The following is a 23,621-nucleotide window of genomic DNA, read 5'->3' on the forward strand; positions in this document are numbered from 1 at the left end:
ACAAATTATGAAAATATGATTTGCCCAGCCTGACTGTCTTAAGTTTCAGCAGAAATTAGGCTGATCTGAAATTCTTTCTTATTCCCACAGAGATAAGAAACATTTGGAAATATAATCATATCTACCTCAAGATTTGTCTGGAAATTAAGCCCCCAAGGCTTTTATGACTTTTAAAAGGTTCTTCATTCACCTTGGGTGTCATAGATAGTGCTGTTATGGTCGTTGAAATATGGTCTGAACATAACGGTAGGGTCAACCTCCCCATTTATTTGCTTATGTCCACTGAATAGGGCACGGGAGTCACCTCTGTTCCTGTAATGCTGTCCACAATAGAGGTCAGAGACCTCAGGTTGGTCTGCTCTGGGGAGTCGTCATTCAGGAGATCTGAGGAAAATGTCACTGTCACATGTTTGCCAGGCAAGTCGTTCAAACCTCTCATTTTAATGTAAAATTCAAAAATAAGGAATTTGGTATGAAAGAAGTTTTCTTGATGCATTATTTTGATCCTTCATATTTGTCGTCAGGTTAGTTAGTGTACGTAGGTGTGGGGGTCTTACCCTCGTGGGTGGAGCTGTAGACGGGGACGCAGTGCTCCGATGCGCTGCTCCACTCTGGACTGCTAGAGCAGGTGCTGACAGAGCCCTGCTCACTGGAGGACGACACCTGTTACACACAAACACACACACACACACACTACTGTCAGTCACATCGCCAGCTACCCCACCCGACCACTGGACCCCCAACACCCTCACAACCATCAGAAACAAGCACTGCTCTCGGCAACCTATTATCGTCTTTTACACATATGATTGTACATTTTATATAGGCGTTTTTCGTGCTTTTAAAAGTTGAAACATGCAAACTACTGACTTAATTTTATTTAAAATGCACTTTTTAAAATTAAAATTTAAACAAAATTACAATTTAAACTTTTATGTTAATTGTTTTTTGGGGGTTTTTTTGGAATGCATGCTGCATTCAAGGTTTTATTTAGTCTTCAATTTAAAATTGTATTCATTTATTTTATTTTTATTTAAATAAAAAAATGTATATTTATTTTTTGCAATGCATGCTGCATTTAAAGCTGCATTTAGCCTTCAATTTAAATAAAAGATCAAACTTTTTTGCATTGCAGGCAGCTTTATCCTCATCTTCAAATATTCACAATTAATGAATGAATGCACTTGCACAATTGCTTTTACACAATAGAAATCAAATAGGTATTGTAATAGAAATAGATAATCAAATACCCACAAACTGTGCAATGTCAAAAGAGTGCCCAGTGCCCACTTAATTAATGTGAAGCTCTTTCCAATAACTTTTGCTTTGAGGAAAAAAAAAGTGCAGGTTTTGAAAGTACGGTCCTGTTTAACAACATCTAAATCATTGATATATCCCACAGTACACCTGCCCCTGTTCCCCCAAGCTTCACTCACCCCTTGAGGAGCTGCGGCTCTATAATGCAGGTTTCCCTGCTCATGTTCCTGCTGGTTGAGGGAGCTGACCAACGCTTGCAGTCTCTCGATGTACTGGATGGCGCTGCGCAGGATTTCCACCTTAGGCAGCCTCTGGTTGGGATTCATAAGCGTGCTTCTTTTAAGAGCCTCGAAGGCCTCGTTGACTTTCTTCAACCTCCTCTTCTCCCTCAAAGTGGCGGCTTTCCGTCGATCCATAGTCACCGACTTGCGCTTGCACACCTTGCAGGCCCAAGGCAGACACTGACCCGGACAGTGCTGCTGATCCTGATGAGGAGACATGGACAAACCGAGACTAGATGATGGAGACGGTTTGTCCTCCAGTCCCACTCCGTTGGACAGCATCCTTCCGTCTCCACACAAGCCCATCATGGAGCTTCTGTCCTGATATCCTGCTTGATCGAAGCCTCCGGTCAGCCTGGATTGGAAGAAGTTATCGCCGCCTTCGTAAAAACGCTGGTCTGCGAAGAAGTAGGGGTTGGTTTCGAAAAGCTCCATGTCTCGCTGGAATTAGAGTCCACCGGCTCTGCTGTGTCTTCGCTGAAAGCGTTATAGGTCCTTTACGGTCCTTGCGAGCGTGTGTGGGTGTAACCCTCGGAGCTGAGCTTGTGCTGAAGAAGATCTGTGGACGACAACTGCTCCACACCAACTGCAGTGGTGGCATTTAAACTCTCTGCCTGGTGTTAGATCAGTAGGTTAAATATAGCCAGGGCTCTTAGAAACCTGACCCTGCGTTTAGCTGTTGCCACACATCTAAACTTTACATCTCTTTTCATTCCCCAATCTTCTGGGGATTTGGGACCAGTTTGCTTCAAGAACGGCGTCAGGCCGCTGTTGAAAATGCAGGAACATGATCCGGGTGCTGTAGATATGAAACAGACTGCAGCAGATATGAAAGATCCACTATGGCTCCTTAATTAACGGATCTAAATTCTTGTCAATATCACCTTCTCTTCTAAAGCAGAAGAATGTCTCATCACTTTTATGTATTATTAGCAGTTCATTGTTTCTATAGCTTTGCTGGAGCAAATTTTTTTTTATTGAGGGTGTCTTTTTGAAAAAATAAGCTCAAGATAAATAGGAAACTTTAGAGAATCCTCTGGTTTTATTTGCATACTCTATACCTGTTTCAAAGACAATAAATGCAATTAATATAACTAAATATAATCAAAATATAATAAATAATATTGTAAGATAATAGGTAGAATATATTAATATATAAAAATAAAAACAACAATACTGCATTAGTGTATATACTAAAACTGATGAATTTTCAGTTTTCCAGTTTAAATGCTGATCATTCCCTCAATCTTTGTACAATCAGCAATTTGATAATAATAATAATAATAATAAATGCATTTTAATATAATAATAATAATAATAATAATAATAATAATAATAATAATAATAGTGTTAAGAATATAATGATAATAATACATATATTAATATATAAACAATCTCAATCTTATTATAATTTGCTGGTAATAATAATAATAATAAATATTGCATTTTAATATTATAGAGATAATAAATATTTAAAAGTATCTTCATTTTTGTTCAATTAATTAATAATTTGCTGTTGTTAATTATAAATATTAATAACAACATATAAATATTTATTATAAATATTATTTCAATATAGAATACAATATAACTAATAAATACATTAATATATTTAATATTTAAAATGATCGTGTTCACAACCTTTGTCCTATTAACAAATTAATTGTTTTGTTTTTGCTGCATATTTTTCTTAAAATCTTTGTGGTAGTTACTGTGTCTATACGTTTACCTGTCCTGTATTGTCTGGCATTGGTTCAGTAAGGTAGACCTTTCTTGTCCCTGAACCCAAAAAGTGAGGTCGGCTCTCCGGATGCTGGAAATCCCTAATGTGCTTGTCTGGGCTCATAGCTTACACACCAATTCGGAAGAGCTTCCGCTATGTTCCCTAATGAATCCACAGGCTTATTTATGGTTACTGACACACCACAGCTATTCGAGGTTCATGTAGTACATGGTGAAGGGGGTTTTTCACTATGATATTTTCCTTGAGTGACAGACAGTATGCTGAACACTTCTGCAATGTCACCGGTGAAAGAGTCCCTCAAATACTTTTGACTGTGTCCTTACAGATCTTTAGTTTGTGAATGTAGAAGTGGAAACCTGTTTCAGAACTTAAAGGTACTTTCTGCCCTTGTCCGGCACAGGTCCGAAGCTGGAAGCCCCGTGGTGCTCTCGTCATGGTAACCCAAGCCTCCATCCTTGGCCGGATTAGGAGGCTGTGCAGTTGGCTGTCAGGTTAAAATGTGATGGATGATCACTGATGGTTGAGGAGCACAATGGGGCCTCTGTGGCTGTCCAGGCTGCAGGGGAGTCATTCACCCCGGACCTTCTCTTAGCCTACTGTCAGCAGAAATGGAGGATGGCAGGGTGACAGGTCCATGCAACCAATCACACACGCACACACATTTTGGGTTTTCATGTTTTATGGGGAGATAATGAGTTTTACACTGTACAAACTGTATATTTTACCCCCTAGACCTACCCCTAAACAACCCTCACAGAAAACTTCCTGCATTTTCACATTTTCCAAAAACATCGGGTATGATTAATAAGCTGTTTTATTCATGGGTGCAAAAAAATTATCATTTTGTCCCCACAACTCAGGGTTTACCATGAGCACACAAACACACAACACACACACACACACACACACACACACACACACACACACACACACACACACACACACACACACACACACACCACCCAGGAACTCTTCCTGAAGAGGAAAGCACTTTCTCAGCATTTTTAGTAAAGGTCAGGTTACCAATGTTATAACACAGTTGTCTTGTTCAAAAGGTGTATCACAAAGAGGGGTGTCCATGACAAAATCGTAAAAAAAAAAAAAAAATTATATATATATATATATATATATATATATATATATATATATATATATGTATATTTATCCTTATACAATTATTATTTGTGTTCACACTGGCATAATATGGTTTTGAAAAACAACACAATTATCAATTAATTAACAAGAAAGTTTCAATGTAATGACTTTAAATATGCGGTGCACCAAATATGCGGTGCACCAGAAAAAGTAATATCTTTTTTTTTATATACCTTGAATGTGACCTTAATCATTATTTTCAAACATATTTTTTAATGTATTTTACAAGAATTCCTTTTTGTATCAATAACCATAACTAATACTTTATAAATGTCATTACATTTTTGGTTAGTCACACCACATGACATTTCACAAACTAACTTTTCCTTTTCCTAACTTTTTGCCAGCTTGTGGACAATATTTGGCAACCACATGCAGCATCTTAGCATTGTGAAAGAACATGGGGTAACACTTTATTTTATCAGTGTCCTTGTTACATATGTTACATGTACCATAGTAATAACAGTAAATTATGCATAATTACATGCAACTAACCCTCAACCAAATCCTAATCCTACCCTAACCCTATAGTAAGTACATGTAGTTGCTTAATATTACTCAGTACTTAAATGTATAATTACACTGTAACAATGACACCTTAAAATAAAGTGTAACCGAACATGGGAAAGAACCTCGCATATTTTGCAGAAATTATCAAAATCTAGCTTAAAGGGATAGTTCACCCTAAAAGTTTAATTACCTATGATTTACTTACCCTCAAGCCATCCTATGTAGGTGTATATGACATTCTTTCAGACAAATACAATTGGAGTTATATTAAAAAATGTCCTGGCTCTTCCAAGCTAAATAATGGCAGTGAATGGCCGTTTATGTTTTGAAGTCCATCAAAGTGCATCCATCCATGATAAAAGATAAAAATATCTAGATTTAAAACTACGCAAGTAAACTGTATTTACCAAAAGTTTAAACACTTTATAAACAGTATTGTAACTACACTGCCCAACCAAAAAATAAAAGTTGCTGTTTAGATTTAAATCCTGTTTGGTTTCTAGCATGTTATATGTTTGGCAACAGTTCTTCTAACCCTAATTGATGTAGTGTGTAGCTTTCATTTCTTAAACAACCATGTATTAAGACACATCATGGCCATATTCCAGGATGACAATGTCAGGATGCATCAGGCGCAAATTGTGAAAGAATGGTTGGGAGTGAGCATGAAGAATTTAATTTTCACACATGAATCCTCTGAGTCAAGACCTTGAATTCATTGAAAGTCTTTGGGGTGTGCTGGAGGAGACTTTACAGAATGCTTGACTCTTGCATTGTCAATCCAAGATCTTGACTAAAAGGTCTGGACTCCGAGGTGCCAATTCATGTGTGAAAATGATTCTTCATGCTCCCTCCCAACCATTTTTTTGAGCAATTTGAGCCTGATTAATCTTGGCTTTGTCATCCTGGAATAAGGCAATGGTGTGTCAATGACACTCCATCAAGTAGGGTTAGAAGAACTGTTGCTAGAACTCATGCTAGAAACATAATAATCTCTTAATTCCAAACAGCAACTTTTGGGGGGCGGCAGTGTATTTTGTAACAATTTTTATTATTTGGGGCTGTGTAACTACCTGTGCCGCTTTTGTGTCTCTTTGTGAATTAGCTGATTGATTGCCATTTTATTCTCCATTTCTAAGTTTTAAAACTCTTATACAAGGTAACAGTCACCATGCAATCAATCGTTCTCATAAAATGACTAAACTACTTGAAGTCTGTTTCAAGTTCAAGTGTCCCTGACTACCGGCAAGCATGCTAGAAACAAAGCTTTATCACGGGGGATTGAGTAGATCCTCAACCAGACAGATGATATCAGTCTATTTGAGTGGGTCTTAGGTGTAAGGCGACATGGTGTGCTGCCCTGTCACTGAAAACAGTGCGCTACTTTTCTTCACTGACAAGCAGCAGCACATTGCAGGACAGCTGGCAGAAAGGGAGGAGGAGAGAGGGGGAATTATTGGCTTCTTGTGAAGAAAAGCCCAGAACGTGGCTGCATTAGAAATGGAATGCTCACTCTTCCCTCATGTTTGGCTCTCAAACCCCAGAAAGATATTATGAGCTATGTTATTGCTGTTAGGAGAGGGAGTAGCGACTGAAACAGATGCTTGGATCCTCTGGACCGCACGAAGTGCTGAGCTGGCCTAGCAACAGGTTCAAGTCTCTTCAGGGCTGTTTGTCAGGAACTCTTTTTTTTCAGGAAGCACCTATGTTAGGACTTCTAAGCATGCCTTATCAAATGCAGCGGCCCCAGAAATGATTGTGATTGCATTAGATATACATTAGATGTTGCATAAGATATACAGAAGGACATACGAGTGAAGTGTAAAAAAAGTGTAGAGTCACATGTTTGCAGATGCTATACTGATATTTTGTAATGCAATAACATACATTATTAAAAATGATTGTGTCCAAATACTTCTGGGGTCTCTTTATTGGCATCTATGGATGAAGAACCTTCAACATCGATAGGACCTTTCCATTCCACAAAAGGTTCTTTATAGTAGAAAAAGGTTTTTTAGATTATGAAAAATGTTCTTCACTAGATAAAAAAATGGTTCAACTTCTTTGAGAAACCCATTATATGACATTGCTACAACAACAAATAAAGAAGGGGGAAAAAACGTAAGAGTGCACTTTGTCTGCCCCTCAGTCAAAACATTTGTAAATCTGAAAAATCTTCTCATCGTTTTTTTTTACACTTACAAAAATTTTTTTTTTCATAATCCATATTTGTGTGTAATTGTCCAATAAAAATATCTAAGCATCCTTAAATCATTTAAATTGAGAAGCAAAACATAATATAAATTTTAAAAGATTATATATGTTATACAACTTGTATTTTTCATGTCTTGATCATAAAAAAGTCTGGTTTATGCATTAAACAAGAATATCAAACAATGATGGACAACCAGTTACAGTTCCACTAGATTTAATTGGATCTGTATTAATATTTGAATACCAATACCTGTATTCATGCAGTTTTCAGTGTTGTTATTGTTCGCTAAAACTAAATCTGTTTAATTTTTAAAAAAAAGTAAGATATAAATATTAGATAAAAACTTTTTAAAAAATCTTAAACGAAAAACTTGGCAACAAACAAATAAAAGAAGTATTTAAATAGAAATAAAAGTAAAGTTAAATAGAAATAAAATAATAAAACAAATATGCACATAACAAAATTAATATAGCACATAACGAAAATATAAAAAAGGCCATATAAATATGAAAAAATATGAATAAAAACTATATAAATAATACTAAAATAACTCTGACCGGTACCTGTGATTTTACTGTCTCTAGGACTCTCAGTCAGAAAGAAACAGTAGTGGACAGGGCCTTACAATACGATAGTCACTGGTCTCTTTTATCAGGTTATAATCCTCTACAACAAACAGAATGGAAAGCATGTGCGTGTGCAGCTGTCGATGTCTTAGTGCAAGTGGAGTCATGTTTAGTCACAGGAATGATCCTGGCTCTCAGAGCACCATGACTGCCTCACCCCTCAGTGACACGCTACTCACTGTTAGTAGATGCCTCTCTCCAAGAGATCACAAACAAATCTGCCTCACTGTCGGAGCAGAAAGAAGAATACCACATAAAAACTGTACTGTTTGGGGTCCCTGAGAACAATGTATGTGTAAAAATAAGTAATTTTGAAATGAGCCTTTTTTTTTTAAAAATATTTTCTTGCCCAACTTTTTTAAATGTGTCCTCTGATCTTACAAAACCCCTGTATGCAGATATTATTGTAAAATCTTAAACTTTGGGTCCACTCAAACGCCAAACGACACACTTGTTAAAAAAGAGAACTCTTTTTTTAGTCGATTCCAGACTCCTATTCTGATTTTTTTTAAAAAGGAAGGTAGAGTGAGATCTTACAGTAAATACTTCTATATAATCTATACTATTATGATTGATATTGTCAATGATAAGATATTTTGACAGTTTCTATTAAAATGGAATATAGATCCATTCTCTTTGATTCTCTTTGCGATCTACATATTTTCTCATTTCTAAATGAAGCTCTAGAAAAATAACAGTGCAGTGCCAAGCAGGAAAGCTTCTCCACTTTTTGGATTCATTTTCAAAACTACAACTTTAATGAAACTGTTGGGGTCATTTAACATTTCATCAACACTATACCATTCAAAAGTTAGGATCTCAGTAAGATCTCAAGCTCACCAAGGCTGCATTTATTTGATCAAAATTATCAAAAATATGTTAATATATTTTAAAATGTAATTTATTCCTGTGATTTTTTTTAAAGAATTTTCAGCATCATTACTCCAGTCTTCAGCATCACATGATCCTTCAGAAATCATTCTGATGTGCTCAAGAAACATTTCTTATTGAAAGTGTTGAAAGGATTTCAGTGTAGCATTTTCAGAACTTTTTAATGATTGTTAAAAAAGAAAAAAACATTTATTTGAAATAGAAGCCTGTGTCTAATGTCACATTTTTCATTAATTTAAAACATCCTTGCTGAATGGAAGTGTTAATTTCTTTAAACAAAAAAAAAATATTACTGACCCCAAACTTTTGAATGATAGTATATGCACTATGGAAAAACAATATAATTAAAACTATGACCTAATTCCTTTCACGAAAACATCAGACGTGTTAAAGGGTTAGTTCACCCAAAAATGAAATTTCTGGCATTCATTTCTCACCCTCATGTCGTTCCAAACCCATAAGACCTTCATTTATCTATTGAAGACAAATGAAGATATTTTTGTTGAAATCCGAGAGCTTTCTGTCAGAACGGCGCCTCACTATTGGCCAGCTCCTGCTTCAGCATCACACGCATGTGTCATAGTGGTCTCGTGTTTACCGTCGGCCAATAGTGAGTCGCCATTCTGGTGCAGAACCCGGACGCGCTGCACAGTGTTTATTTATTTTATTTTACTTTTTTTTTTTTTTTTACAGAAAAGGGTACAAATCACAAATGACTAATCAAAATATACATAACAATATACAAAAATGCAACACGTAAAAAGAAAACGTCTCGGTTACATATGTAACCCTCGTTCCCTGAGTAGGGAACGGAGACGTTACGTCGGATGACGACGAATGGGGGTTTCGCCCATTCGTCGTCATCCGACGTAACTCGGAGTGACTACGAAAGGGAACAATACAATTTCGCCAGGGGAAGCTTACGGACCATTACAAAGAGAAAGAAGACCATATGTTGACAGTTTTAATTGCCTTTTTGTTGTTGGAACCAGAAATCAGATTAATGTAATGTACAACTTCATGGAGAAATAGTACAAAATTAGGGTTTTTAGAGCTAAATTTGGAATTATGAATGTGAAATTTTGCCAAAAGAATTAATAAATTTATAATGAAGTACATCTTCTCTTTAGTTTGACTTTCATAAAAACAAAACACAACATTCTTCCATAATAAGGCAAAGTCTTTATAAATATGGTCAATTATGAATCTGCTGAAATTTTGCCAAAAAGTTCTGGTGTGTGAGCAATAACAAAAGAGATGCAAAACAGTTTCTGGGTGGTCTTCACAAAAAAAAACATTTTGTATTGGTGTCTCTTTTAAATTTAACCATGTAATGATTAGCAGGGTAATATTTTTGAATTATTCTGAAAGACACTTCTTTCACCTTGTTTACTATCAAGTATCTGTGAGGAATCATCCAAACCTTTTTCCAGTCAATGCCACTTACAAATCGGTTCCAATAAAGGGTAACATTTGGAATAGATACAATTTCTTTCTGAAATAGTGCTCGAACATTCTTATTATTTCGAGGAAGTTGGGAAAAACAGACTTTTCCAACTGGTGATTCAGCCACATCAGGGAGGGAGACAGAAGTAAGCGGAAGTCTGCTAGTACACCTAAAAAGCATGATTGTGCCTGATGGAATGGCGTCAAATACAATTGCAAATTCTTTGGGTGTCTGCACAGTGTTTACAATGTCTACAGCTCAGGAGAATGACGTGGAAGGCAAGAGATTGTTGAATAGTCGTTATTTTTGGGGAGGTTTGCGCACAAAAAGTATTCTCGTCGCTTCATAACATTAAGGTTGAATCACTGTAGTCACATGGACTATTTTAATGATATCTTTACTAGCTTTCTTGGCCTTGAAAGTGGTTGTTGCATTGCCGTCTATGAATGGTTCGGAAAGCTCTCTGATTTCATCAAAAAATATCTTCATTTGTGTTCCAAGATGAACGAATGTCTTAAGGATTTAGAACGACATGAGGGAGAAATTAAATGTTTGGGTGAACTAACCCTTTAACCTTGCTTTCAGCTCATTCAGGCCTAGATTGTTTCCATAAGTCATATGTGCCCAATTAGCATATTCCACAACAGTATCAACCTCACAAGGAAAACGATCAATCATCTTCTTAAACTGTGGCAGTGCGACTGCGGCCTCTCATGGGTCATTAAAATAGACCAGACAAGCCGTTAACGATACATCACTTTCTAAGTGCACCATCATGGCGGCTGTCCATGTGGGAAGCTGGTGGAAACACCTCTCGACAAGAGCATCATAGAACAGCTGACAAACCCATTAAACCTCATAATATGCTGCATTGCCCTTCAAGAGACATCACGGAAAAAAGCACCTCTACATTTTCATGTCGTGTAGGCCTATAACTGCTAAAAATGGATCACCGATGACCTCCCTGTGAATTGCGTCAGTCAAGATCACGATTGGATATCTATTCTATTTTTTTATTTCTTCACATAACAGGGTGTGTGTTCCTGTTGAATTCCATTTGATTGTCACCCACAGACCTACACTAATGCTTCAAGGCCACAAAGATCCAGGAATGCTTCTCAGAATAGCATCCTTTAAATACCTTTTCTCTGCAGTTTGTGGACCTAATATTAGTCTTTGGAATTCAAAATGTAGATTTCAAAGACGTGCATATTTTTCATTCTCAGCAGTTATCGGCGATCATTCCATAGATGAATGCATGGAAATCGCAACGCTTTTCAATTCAAACATTTGTGATCATTAATTGTATATGACATCCATTTAAAAAGGTGGGGCAGGGATGGGACCGCGTTCAAATGTTCTCTGCGGAAACTATGTCGGCAATGGTCCTAATTTTGTTTGTCTTCCATGTCTGGATTCCAGTTGGGACGTTAAGGAAAGTTGAGCCCCATCCCAGGCTTTATCTGCGAGTAAAAATATGGCCTACAAGCTTCTCTGCTCGTCCCTCACTGTTTATATCTGACTCTGGGCTCCAGTGACCTTCTCCCATGTCATCAGAAGCACAAATTTAGCGCTTCGGTTTCTGGAGCGACCAAATAGTTAGACAACATTGAAGACGGGGTGAGAATGCCCATGATGCAGATACGGTTACTCTTACTTGAAGAGACATAAACGGAATAGTGTAAACATCCCAGTCACTGGAATGCAAATCTAGGAAAGTGGCACAGATACCAGGCATATCCCTGACTTCAATGACTTGATAAACAAAGACAGGTTCCAGTCAATACAGCTTCCTATATAAACATAACACAACCTTCCTACTCTCCGTGTTTGAAAGCATAAAGGCTTGTTTACGACAGAACTGTGTTTTAGGAGTCGCCGGTTAGAGTGGCATGTTGCAGAGTGTTTTTGTGGGGCGTTGGGATGACACAGAATGACAGTTATGTTGTAGTTGTGCTGACATGTCTGTGGCATGTTCATGCCAGCACAGTGGCATCTGATGTGTCAGTGTTTTTTTTTTTTGTGTGTTTTTTTTTTAACCTTGTTTGGATCACTGCGTTTAAAAAACGAGTTCTGACTGATTTGCAATGCTGATGCAACACATGATCAAAAACAACATCACAAATATCTAGTGATCATTTTTTAAGATACATTCATTTAAGATGCATTCTTAGCAGTTTTAGTAAATTTGTATATTGTGATAGATTAAAAGATGATTTTAAAATGTTTATTTATCCATTATGAAATGTGTGAAATGTGCTATATAAATAAATGCCTCATATAGATTAAATATTTATTTAATATTTAAGTACTTTTTTCTTTTCACTTACTTTTGCTTTTTCCTAGTGCATACAGTACATACTGTAATTTGTTCCATTTCTTCAGGTTTAATTTGTATACTATTCAAAAGTTTGGGGTTGGTAACTTATATCTAAATATATTAAAAACTGTAACGCCAAAGCTGAATTTTCTGCATCATTACTCCAGTCTTCAGTGTCACATGATCCTTCAGGTATAATATTTTTGTGGAAACTATGATACACAACAGTAACACTTCTTTGATTTACAAAAAACAGGATTTATTTAAAATATACATTTTTGTTGCATTTTACGCATATCTCTACTGTCACTTTTGATCAATTTACTGCATCCTTGCTGAAAAAAAGTATTAATTTCCTTTTCAAAAATCGTATTGACCCCAAACTCTTTGAACGATAGAATATTCTGTAAGTCATGTAAAATAAATGATTGATTTGCAACATTTAAAGTGTTTTATCTAAATGGTTCCAAATGGGCATTATATTTGATTCTTTGAGAAGAGCAACTGGTTACTTTTTTTTATACCGAACAATACAAAATGGCAATTAGCAATAAAGTAATGTGTTTTGGCACTAATCTGAGGTGGTCTGAGGAGAGAGTTTGTGACCATAGTTGGAGAATAGTAGGCAGGTGGCCAGTCAAGGCCTGTCGTGAGGAAGAGTGGAGCTGACAGCTGGCCCTGTCAAACAATGACTTATTCTTCACAGCACTGTAAATCTGCTCTTAACCGCACACACACTCCAAGGGCCATGTGCATTTGACCATGTGTGTAATTATTCTCCTCTGATATTACTCTGTAAAAATAAGTTGCTTCAATTTTTAAGTACAGTCAACTTAGATGTTCAAGTCATTTCAACTTAAATTACATTAAACTGACAACAAAAAATGAATTGAATCTTGTGTAACTTCTATAAAAAAAGATGAAAATTGCATAACTTATTTTGATGAGTTAAAGCAATGTAAAAACGTTATCATAACTTATTAATTATATCATTTTTTAAGTTCAGTATCAATATTTCAGAGTATTTGAGGTTGGTTTCTAATATTTGATGTTGATGTTTTGTAAAGCTGTTTCTAAAGACTTTTGAAAGCCATTCGAGGGAATAAAATCTTTTTTTATTATTACAGCATTATAGTTTCTTAATGTGTTTTGGGTCCTTTTTTCATAACAAATACTTTCATTAAACACCATTTGAAAAAAGGTTAAATGGGGTTATAGAACCCTAGGGTTCTTGACTCAATAGATAGAGTGCTGAAGGGATGACATATTTTTGTTGGCCAAAACCCATCGTCCTGAAGTCAATGGGTTTTTTGAATGGGATGTTGGTTAAAAGCCTAAAGGTCTGTGGTGAACACTAACTATTCTACGACACAAAAATATAGGCTACCCGTATACCCCAGTCGTGATTTTATAAAGCTGAATTGAAAAAGGCGGTGATGCCGAATAGAACCTTTAGAACCCTTTCCTCTAAGAGTTACATTGCTGTTTCCATGGTAACAGAAAGTGATCCTTATTTTAAGGAGGAAGAAGGATGTGAGTGTTATTTTGAAGGTGAAATGATGTGAATTGAATTGAATTTGTTGAGGGTAGACATTATGCAGCATAAATAAGTTCCTCAAATCTTTAAATCTTGAATCAAACTTAGAGAGATGTCCACTGTTATTTGCGGATTTGATGTGTGTAATAAACACATTTTTTGAACATAGATGAAGAGTCATTTGAGGTAAAACACTTTTGTTTAAACTTGTTTAAAAAATCTCTGGATTATTTAACATTGCAGTCAGATATTTTGTCTTTATTAAAATTATAAAATTACATTTTTTTTGTAAGGATAAGAAAAATCAGGTTTTTATATTCGCTCATCCAGACCGGCAGGTGGCGCTGATTATCTTCGAGCTCAGCAGGATTAAAGCATACAAAGAGAAAAATCTGTTATGAATGTGGAAATAAGAGCTTGATAGAGACTTCAAGGATATTTTATGAACACACAATGTCCAAACTGCAAATTTTAAGCATTGTTCTTACAGAGCGATTAACTTTAGCTGCGCAGGAGATATTCAAGGCTGTGGAAGACATATTTTCAGAGTATAATGAGGAGATGTGTCGCTCCAGACAGGAGATTGAGCTGCTCAAGAGGAGACTGCAGCAGGCAGGAGTTCAGATGGACTCTGGTTAGTCAATTTACCTTAAATCTGACTCTCATTCTTATTTATTTTATGTTATGGTTTTATGAACATGAAATCTCGATAGTTAGAGTTCCTGAAGAATTCCTTTACCATAGGCATTTAAGTCAACCATGATCCAAATAGTATTGGACATTAGCTTATTGAGATGTTTAGATTGTGATGAATTGTTCTTTGTTATTCACGTATTATTTTTACTAATGTACTCATGGCATACTGTACCCATGACATAATCTCCCCGTTTAGGATTTTTAAGAACTAAAGTTTGTTTATTTTGTTTATTCATTATAGAATTGCAGCCCTGCTCCTCTGAGACTCACACTCAGAAATACACCCAGGCATTTTCAGAGGAATGGAGATCTGAACATGACTTGAAGGATACAGAAATGCATATGAAGCTAGAAGTTTATACACAACAAGAGGAAAATGAAGTGCAAATACCTGTGTGCCACGAATCGGCATCTTTATCGCCATGTATGGACATTTATCATGACCAGATGCCCAGCAAAGACACTGAAACCCAAATGATGGACAGCAGCGAGAATACTTTTCCATTTATTAATCAAGCACCTCAAATTAAGAATGAACCTGAGACTAATACTGAAACAGGTACCACCTGTCAGGCACAACAGCACATCACAAGACGCGGCTTGGATGATTCAGGGGCCAGTGATGCATCCAGTGATGTCATCAAAATCAAAGTTGGTTCCCCCAAACATAAGACACAAACATTTAACGTAAGTCTGTGTGTATGCAAAACAAACAAAACTATGGAAGATTGTTTCCGCCACTGTTTTAAAATATATATAAAAGAGGTAATTGTGACTTTTTATCTCACAATTCTGACTTTTTTCACACGTTTATATCTAGCAATTCAAACTTTAGAGAAAAAAGACAGCATTACAAGATATAAACTATTGGAATTCTGACTTTTTTCTTGTGACTGAGTTTTTATCTTACAATTCTGACTTTTTCTCAGAATTGTGAAATATAAACCCGCAAGTTAATTGCGACTTTATCTCAAAGTTCTTGCAATTCTGAGTTTATATCCCACAATTCTGAGTTCATAACTTGCAATCTCACAAATCAGAAAAAAAAGAGATATGACTCACAATTGCAAGAAGAAAATTTTTTTATTTTTAATTCTGTGGCTTACACAAGAACAAGCTTGTATGGAAAAGTGGAGTACTAGGCCCTATTATTTGAATTGTAAGACACTTAGCTATAAATGTGAGCTGATTGATGTCATTGTTTTTACAGCTGCCCCTCAGAAATCAAGAGATGTTGACGCAGCATAGGATGGAGCTGGCTCAGATAAGAGAGAGGTACTTGAATTGATTCTTTGGTGTTTCATCTGTGCTGATGAGTTGAGTACACAAATCCTTTGCCTGTCATACATTTTCACATCCGTCAAAAACTTAGGCTGGCTGTCGGTTGGAATATTAGAATTAAAAACATCGACATAACACACTCATGGCCATCAGTCAATTCACTGAATATTTACTGGCTAAGAAATAAAAAAAATGATTACCTTACAATCCATCTGTTTTCAAATTCAAAACTTTCAAATTTCAAAAACATTGATGTCTATCAAAAAAAAAATAGCGTGCACAATACACGGTAGTATTTATGAGAAGCAGAGGTCCAGAAAACCCTACACTCACTATCGGATGTTTTGACTATGTCATTGCTTTCCGAGATGAGGGAGAAAATGCCGGCCTGAGTGTCTTCCACATGCTGTTTGTCAGAGATGATAATGTACCTAATACATAACGCATGTGAGTATAAATTTGTTTTATACTCACTGAAATTGAATCTGAATGATCAGGGAACTGAGTGAAATACTTCAAACTGCATGCTAAAGAGAATGAATGCCAATCCAATTGAAAAACTTCAACAGATTAGTAAACATTGTTCAACATGTTGGTTCCTGACGTAAACAGGAAATTGAAACGTTATATTTTGACGGACATTTATTATGCACAAACTACTCATTCTGCCCCTTTTTTCATAATTCAGTAATCTTGAGATGAGTCCCTGTAGTCATTCAATTTGACTCTCAGATGCTGATGTTTATATATATATATATATATATATATATATACATATACATATATATACATACATATACTACCTGGACCTCTTCTTCTCATAAATACTATTGTGTATTGTGCACGCTATTTTTTGACAGACATCAATGTTGGGAGATATTCAGTACAGTATCTCACAAAGGTGAGTACACCCCTCACATTTTAGCAAACATTTTAGTATATCTACTCAAGGGACAATACTGTAGAAATGAAGCTTGGATATATTTTAGAGTAGTCAATGTATATATTTACTGTCCTCTGAAAATAACTCAACTCAGAATAGCTGGCAACAAATGTGAGTACACCCTAAGTTATAATAGCTGTATGTCATTTAACCATGCAAAGCCACATGTCCTATTCATCATGTTCATGTTTTTGTCTGCTTGACAGGACCATACAAATTGTTGTTTCTTGCATTAGAGCAGTTCAAAATTTGTGCTTTAAGTACAATTCTCTCACACTGACCACTGGATGTTCAACATGGCATCTCATGCCAAAGAACTCTCTAAGGATTTGAGAATTAGAATAGTTGCTCTCCACAAAGTTGACCTAGGCTATAAGAAGATTGGCAACACCCTGAAACTACAGTTACAGTAGTTACAGTACAGTTGCCATGGTCATACAGAGGTTTTCCAAGACTGGATCCACTCGGAACAGGCTTTGCAAGGGTCAATCAAAGAAGTTGAGTTCCCGTGCTGTGCGTCACATGCAGAAGCTGGCTTAAAAAAACAGACGTATGAGTGCTTCCAGCATTGCTTTACAGGTTGCAGAAGCGGATGGTCAGCTTGTTAGTGCTCAGACTATACGCTGCACGCTGCAACAAGTCGGTTTGCATGGCCATCATCCCAGAAGGAAGCCTCTTCTGAAGCAGGCTCACAAGAAAGCCCGCAAACAGTTTGCTGAAAGCAACTTGTCCAAGAGCATGAATTACTGGAACCATGTCCTGTGGACTGATGAGACTAAGATAAACTTGTTTGGCTCAGATGGTGTCCAGAATGTGTGGTGATGCCCAGGTGAGGAGTACCAAGAAAATTGTGTCTTGCCTACAGTCGAGCATAGTGGTGGTAGCATCATGGTCTGGGGCTCTATGAGTGGTGCTGGTACTAGGGAGCTGAACTTCATTGAGGACAACATGGATTCCAATAAGAACTGCGACATTCTGAAGACAACTGCCTTCAGAAGAGGGTCCCAGCAACAACCTGTGCAGCTCTAGTGAATTCCATGGCCAGGAGGATTAAGGCAATGCTAAATAACAATGGTGCAAACACAAAATATAGACACTTTGGACACAGTTTGGCATGTTCACTTAGGGTGTACTCACTTTTGTTGCCAGCTATTTTGACAATAATGGCTGTATGTTGAGTTATTTTCAGAGGACAGTAAATATATACTGCTATACAAGCAGCACATTGACTACTAGTTTCATTTCTATATTGTCCCTTGAGAAGATATACTAAAATGTGTAAATGTGAGGGATGTACTCACTTTTGTGAGATACTGTGTGTGTGTGTGTATATATATATATATATATATATATATATATATAAAATATATATGTTTGTGTATCTATCTATCTATATATATATATATATATATATAATAGAATACAGTAAAATACATTATTATATTATATTATGTATATTCTCTATATGTTACCTTTTTAAAAATAAACTTCAGTACATGTTTGAATAAATCAACTAAATGGTGTAAATATTTTCATTTCAGAATGTCTTTGACAATCCAGCTCCGTAACTCTGGGTGTAAAAGTAGGAAAAGTCAACCGTTTGTCTGTCAGGATGAAGTGTCAAAATATGACAAGTGGAAAGCCAAAAATGCGAGATACAGTCAGGCCTGGAGGGATCGTTTGAAAAAAGATCCTGTAAAATTTGCTGAGTTCAAAGCTTTGGAAGCTGCAAGAGCAAAGGAGTATAGAAGAAAGAGGGCTGCTGCTTCTTTAGAAATTGATAAGGAAAATAATCGTGAGCGACAGAGAAGATTCAGAGCCAAAAAGAAGTTACAGTGCAGAAGAACAGATGAAAAACAGTGTAAAGCTGATGAAGAGCCTCCACCACCTAAGAAAAGAGAAGTCTTATCAAGAAACGAGAGGATGAAGAAACGAGAGTATGATAGGATAAAGAAAAGAGAGGAGAGGGAGAGGATGGGAGAACTGAAGAAAATACTAATTCGTGAAAGAGATGCGTCCCGAAAGAGGGAAAAAAGAAGCAAGACAAAAAAGCGAACTGACCTGACTCCACAAACAAATGTTGGCTCTCCAAGTAGTACAGCTGGCTTTAGAACTAAATTGGCAAAACAAATGGCTGTGTCACGGATGTGCAAAAAAATTCCAGCTGATGCAGAAAAGTTTGCAGACATTGTAATGGACTTCATCCATCGCTGTACTCCTCGTAAACAAGCAGCTTTAAAAGCCAGAGGTCTGAAAACAACATGTCGACGAATTGATTTTGATGAGCCCTCTCAAGAAAAACTTCGATCCACGATTGAAGCTCTAAAGAAGAAGAAGGATGCTGCATCCTTGGAGAAAAGGCGCCTGATTGTCACTAGTTTGATGGTTGCCAAAAAGTACAGAATGCAACATATTGTAGCAAGGCGATTTAACCTCCGTCCAGCATATCTCACCAATTTAACAAATTCCTCATCCAGTGAAGGTTTACATAAAAAACGCAAGTCTGATGCCACTTGCATGGATGTTGTGAACAATATAACTGCTTTCTATCGTAATCCTAAGGTAGCACGAGAACTTCCTTACATGAGGACTGTAAAGGAACAAGAACAAAGATTTCTAATGGAGATCTCTCTACAGGAAGCCTATGAACTTTGGAAGCTGGAAAATCCAGAAAAGAATGTTGTGTCCTTTCAGGTTTTCTCTTGGCTTCGACCTTCATGTGTTCTTCTTCAGCATCGGACAGACAGAAACCAGTGTCTCTGTGAATATTGTACGGGAGTTTTACTGAAGCTTCAGAGCCTGAACAGAATTCTCACTGCTACTAACAATGCTGAGTGTATAAAATTCAAGATCAAAAACAAATATGAACTTATTAGTTTTTCTCTTTGTCCCAAAAGTGGTAACAGCAAGTACCATAATCTAAAGTGCATTAACAGAACCTGCTCCGACTGTGGTGTATCGCTACTCAAGGAAAAGTTAAAAATTGTAGTAGATTTGTATGGCAAACAAGAAGTGTCCTGGCAAAATTGGGAGAGTAAGGCTTTCAACCACGATGGTAAACAAAAGATCAAGAAGTTTCTGTCAACTAAGTGTGGCACATTCAAGACAATGTTTGACGAGTTATTGCGCGAAACAGATTTTTTGGCTAAACATCTGTTTACAGCCAACTGGCAGCACGAACAATTTTCCCTTATCCGGGAAAAGTTGCCCAACACATGGTCGCTGTTCATCATGGATTTTGCCGAAAATTACTCTTGCATATCCCAAGACGAAATACAGCCAGCTCATTGGTCCAAACAGCAGGTAACCATTCACCCGATTATTTGTTACTACAAGTGTCCCATAGAGGGCCATGAATACACCATCCAGGAAGCCTTGGTTTTTGTCTCTGATGACCTCAACCATGATACCAATGCCGTTCACCACTTCGAAACTCTGGCTATAAAGCACCTAAAAGAAAAGCGAGGACTGAAGTTAGAGCATGTAGTTGAATTCACAAATGGTTGTGGCACACAATACAAGTCAATGGTGGCATTTGCTGACATTAGCAACTCCAAGGCTTCACATGGTTTGTCTGTTGAAAGATGTTACTTTGGATCCCACCACAGCAAGGGGCCCAGTGATGGTGTCTCTCGGTTTGTAAAATCATCTGTTCAACGTGCTGTCCAGTCACATAGGATCACTATCAAAAATGCAGAGGAGATGTATAACTTCTGCAATCTAAATTTGACAAAAGATGGCTGTGATAGGCAACTCCGTACATTTTACCTGGTTAAACGAGGTGAAATTCAGCGTGACCGTCCTATAACACAAGTGAAGTCTGCCCTTGCTGGAACTCGTGTTCTCCATTCTGTGCGTTGTGTTTCTACTGGGGTCCTGGATACTCGTGTGTATTCATGTTTCTGTGATGGCTGTATGAATGTTGATGATGGAAGCCAGTGTTCCAACTCAAATGATGTCTTTCCCTGGCAACGATGTACCTTGAACATAGATGCTGAAATAGTTGATTTATACCAGCCTGTTACTGAAGATGAGAACACCTTACCTGATAATTCTGCTACAAGTACAAGTGAATATGACCAACATCCTGGTGAACAAATAGAACAAATCTCTGGATGAAACTTACTAACCCAGGTAAGGGCTCCATGTGATTATAGCTCCAACTTAAACATACAATGTATTCTTTACAATTACCTTTTTGCATATTTAGGGGCCAAGCCCCTATTGGAATTGTAAGTTTACTTTATTATTAAAGTGTCCCCCAATGAGAGACAATGGCTGCCCTATTAACCGTAAGTAGGAAAATTATGAAGATTAGCATGCCTGTAGTGATGGTAATGAATAGTAATCTGACCAATTTACTCTGTAGTGCCACCACCAGTTCAAAAATGCACTTTTTAAATGGTTATAACTTTTGAACCCTTTTATCTAGAAAATTAGACTTAGTACACCTGATTCCTCTCATCATACTGATCAGAGTCAATATATTACATTAAGACTACCATTTTGCCACCGTTCCCTAGGAAATATCTCCCCAAAGTTGACCCTCCCTGTTTTTGTTGTTTTGTGTTAGTTAGCCTAGCATGCTAATTAATTAGCATGCTAAACCATTCTAATGTGGCTCTTCAGCTATCAGGTTAACCATAAGCTACATTAAGTTAGATTAGTTTCAATTTCAATTGAACCAGTTTCAATTGAGTGGCGCAATCAGTAATGTCACAAGCCCTGAAACTTTCAGGTCGTGGGTTCGAATCCCAGAAGTGCTTCAAAATTTGCTTCTGTTCCAGACACTGTTTTTCTGAGAATCATCTCATCTGAAGTTATTAAATATAACATGCGGTGCATTTCTATACAACATCTTCAATTAGAGTTGATTCTCACTTGAACTTCAGCATCTCTGTGAAAACATATCTTCCCATTGGCGCAATGAGATGAGCGACAGGCACCTGACACAGAGATTTTGGGTTCGAGTCCCATGTGGGACAACTTTATAAAATTGTGTGTAATGTTCTGTTATTTAACCCAATTGGGGTTTGGCCCTGGAATTGCTGCTAGCAGCTATTTATTTCATTGTAGTTGTAAAAGATCTTACTCCAGGTTGATGTCACTATTGCCGCTATATATATATCTTGAAATGCTATACTAATTTAAGGCTTAGATATAGCTGCAGTAGCAATTTTAACTTAAAGTCAGACTTTTGAAATACGGGTAATTTTACTCTCAATATCACTATTAATCTCCTTTCAGAACTTCCAACTGATGACTTGGTAATGAATTTTTTTTCAAGAAGATAAGGGACAAGAAACAAGTAATTAAACAAGCAGTGAAAGGCCTATTGAAGTGCAGGTGGTTAAAAAAATCCTTTATTGTTTTTTACTTTATTATTCAATCATTAGTCCTATATCCATGTACCATGGTCCCGGTTTCATAAAGCTGACTTATAGTTGAGTAGAAAAAGTTTAGGCCATTGATGTACTGGTGTCACCATTGGCATCTTAAGCCGGGGACACACTCAATGACAGTAAGGCCGATTATTGTTTGGTACTTACGACTGATCATGCCCAAACACGGCAAGTTGGAGACTGTTGCGTTCAGTCTGTTTTTAAAATTTGCTCCAGTCATTAGAAACAGTAAGTATGTTCAGTTCAGTCTTAGAATGTTTCAGCTAGTGGTTAAGTGTGTCCCTGGCATTAGACGATTTAACATGAAGCATACTATATGAATGCAGAGCCAGGGATCACTATTAATTGCGCTGTTTAATGTATGGAAGACAATGGGCTGGGAACTTAAGAATTTTGTTGAAACTGTGCCCAGGTTTAAAAAAAAAGGCACTTAGTAAAGCAGTATTATTTATTATCGTGTAATTTCAGGATTTGCAGATGGAATTTCTTAAGGAATTTGTGCACCCATGTGGTGCTTGTGCAGAGTTCTTGAACCACCAACTGACAGAGGAGGCCGGATGAAGATGTAGCAGCGTGGAGTCAGCAATTTGTTTTCCTGGCCCAAGACTCCTGATGTTGAATTAGTGGATACAGTCCACATACATGGACCTGTAAACTTTATTGTACACCATCCATTCTCTGTTGATGAAGAGGAGTTTAAAAACAATAAAAAAGAATGCATTTTGTTTATATCAAGCATAATTGTAATATGGAGTGTATACTGATTGTCTCAATAGTTATTCGTGTTGAGTTTAATGTTACATTTAATTAGCCTTTGTCTGATTTTTTGAGAGAGGTTTTTTATCTGTGCTGATTTGATTTGACTTAGGTAAATTAAGTGTGCACAAATCCTTTGCCTTTCATACATGTAATATGCTAATAATGCTCAAATGTGACACTCTCTTGTCAGCTCTAAGTTTATATGTAAATACAAACATTAAATATGACTTTCTTTTTTAGGGTGTCTACAGTCAGTGTTATACTAAAAACAGTCTCCAAAAAAATGAAATATTTTATTTTCAAATAAAACTTAAGTGGCTGGTGAAGGGTTTTTGATCTGTTCTCATCTTGGGTGATTCTCACATATTCTGGTCAACCACACCAAAGTCATGTTAAATAATCTTAAATAATCATCTTAAATAAGGCTCTACTGTAACCATTAGTTGCTAATTTAAGTCTGTGACTTTTTGTTGCACATATTTCCCAGAACCGCATAGTTAAACAGTTTTAATTTGTGATATGAACTTCATGTTAAAGCATAATTGATATCAATACTT

At 36.7% G+C, this 23,621-nt stretch overlaps 3 protein-coding genes across 4 annotated transcripts in view; 2 read left to right on the plus strand and 1 right to left on the minus strand.

Annotated features, from left to right (window-relative positions):
- Window positions 1-359, plus strand: part of ppfia4 (PTPRF interacting protein alpha 4) — a 129,955-nt gene extending 129,596 nt beyond the window's left edge. The window contains exon 30 of one of the 2 annotated variants that reach the window (XM_077203272.1): window positions 291-359. The gene's annotated coding sequence lies outside the window, so the exon portion shown is untranslated. The remainder of the gene's footprint in view (window positions 1-290) is intronic. The other variant, XM_077203274.1, reaches the window with a different exon arrangement.
- Window positions 162-2,082, minus strand: myog (myogenin). The gene is made up of 3 exons (XM_077203328.1): window positions 1,437-2,082; window positions 558-663; window positions 162-384 (listed from the first exon to the last, which is right to left on the minus strand). Exons 1-3 carry the CDS (start codon window positions 1,971-1,973, stop codon window positions 266-268), a joined length of 762 nt encoding a protein of 253 aa, XP_077059443.1. The 5' UTR covers window positions 1,974-2,082; the 3' UTR covers window positions 162-265.
- A 12,276-nt stretch (window positions 2,083-14,358) lies between these two features.
- Window positions 14,359-23,390, plus strand: LOC143711606 (uncharacterized). Its single transcript, XM_077203329.1, has 5 exons — window positions 14,359-14,617; window positions 14,921-15,366; window positions 15,890-15,954; window positions 18,445-21,037; window positions 22,774-23,390. The coding sequence occupies exons 1-4, from the start codon at window positions 14,437-14,439 to the stop codon at window positions 21,020-21,022; spliced, it is 3,270 nt and encodes a 1,089-aa protein (XP_077059444.1). The 5' UTR covers window positions 14,359-14,436; the 3' UTR covers window positions 21,023-21,037; window positions 22,774-23,390.
- The last annotated feature ends 231 nt before the right edge of the window (window positions 23,391-23,621 follow it).

Source organism: Siphateles boraxobius, unplaced genomic scaffold, assembly GCF_051911475.1.
Source record: "Siphateles boraxobius isolate OS27281-9 unplaced genomic scaffold, OSU_SipBor_1 5, whole genome shotgun sequence".
Lineage (NCBI taxonomy): Eukaryota > Metazoa > Chordata > Actinopteri > Cypriniformes > Leuciscidae > Siphateles > Siphateles boraxobius.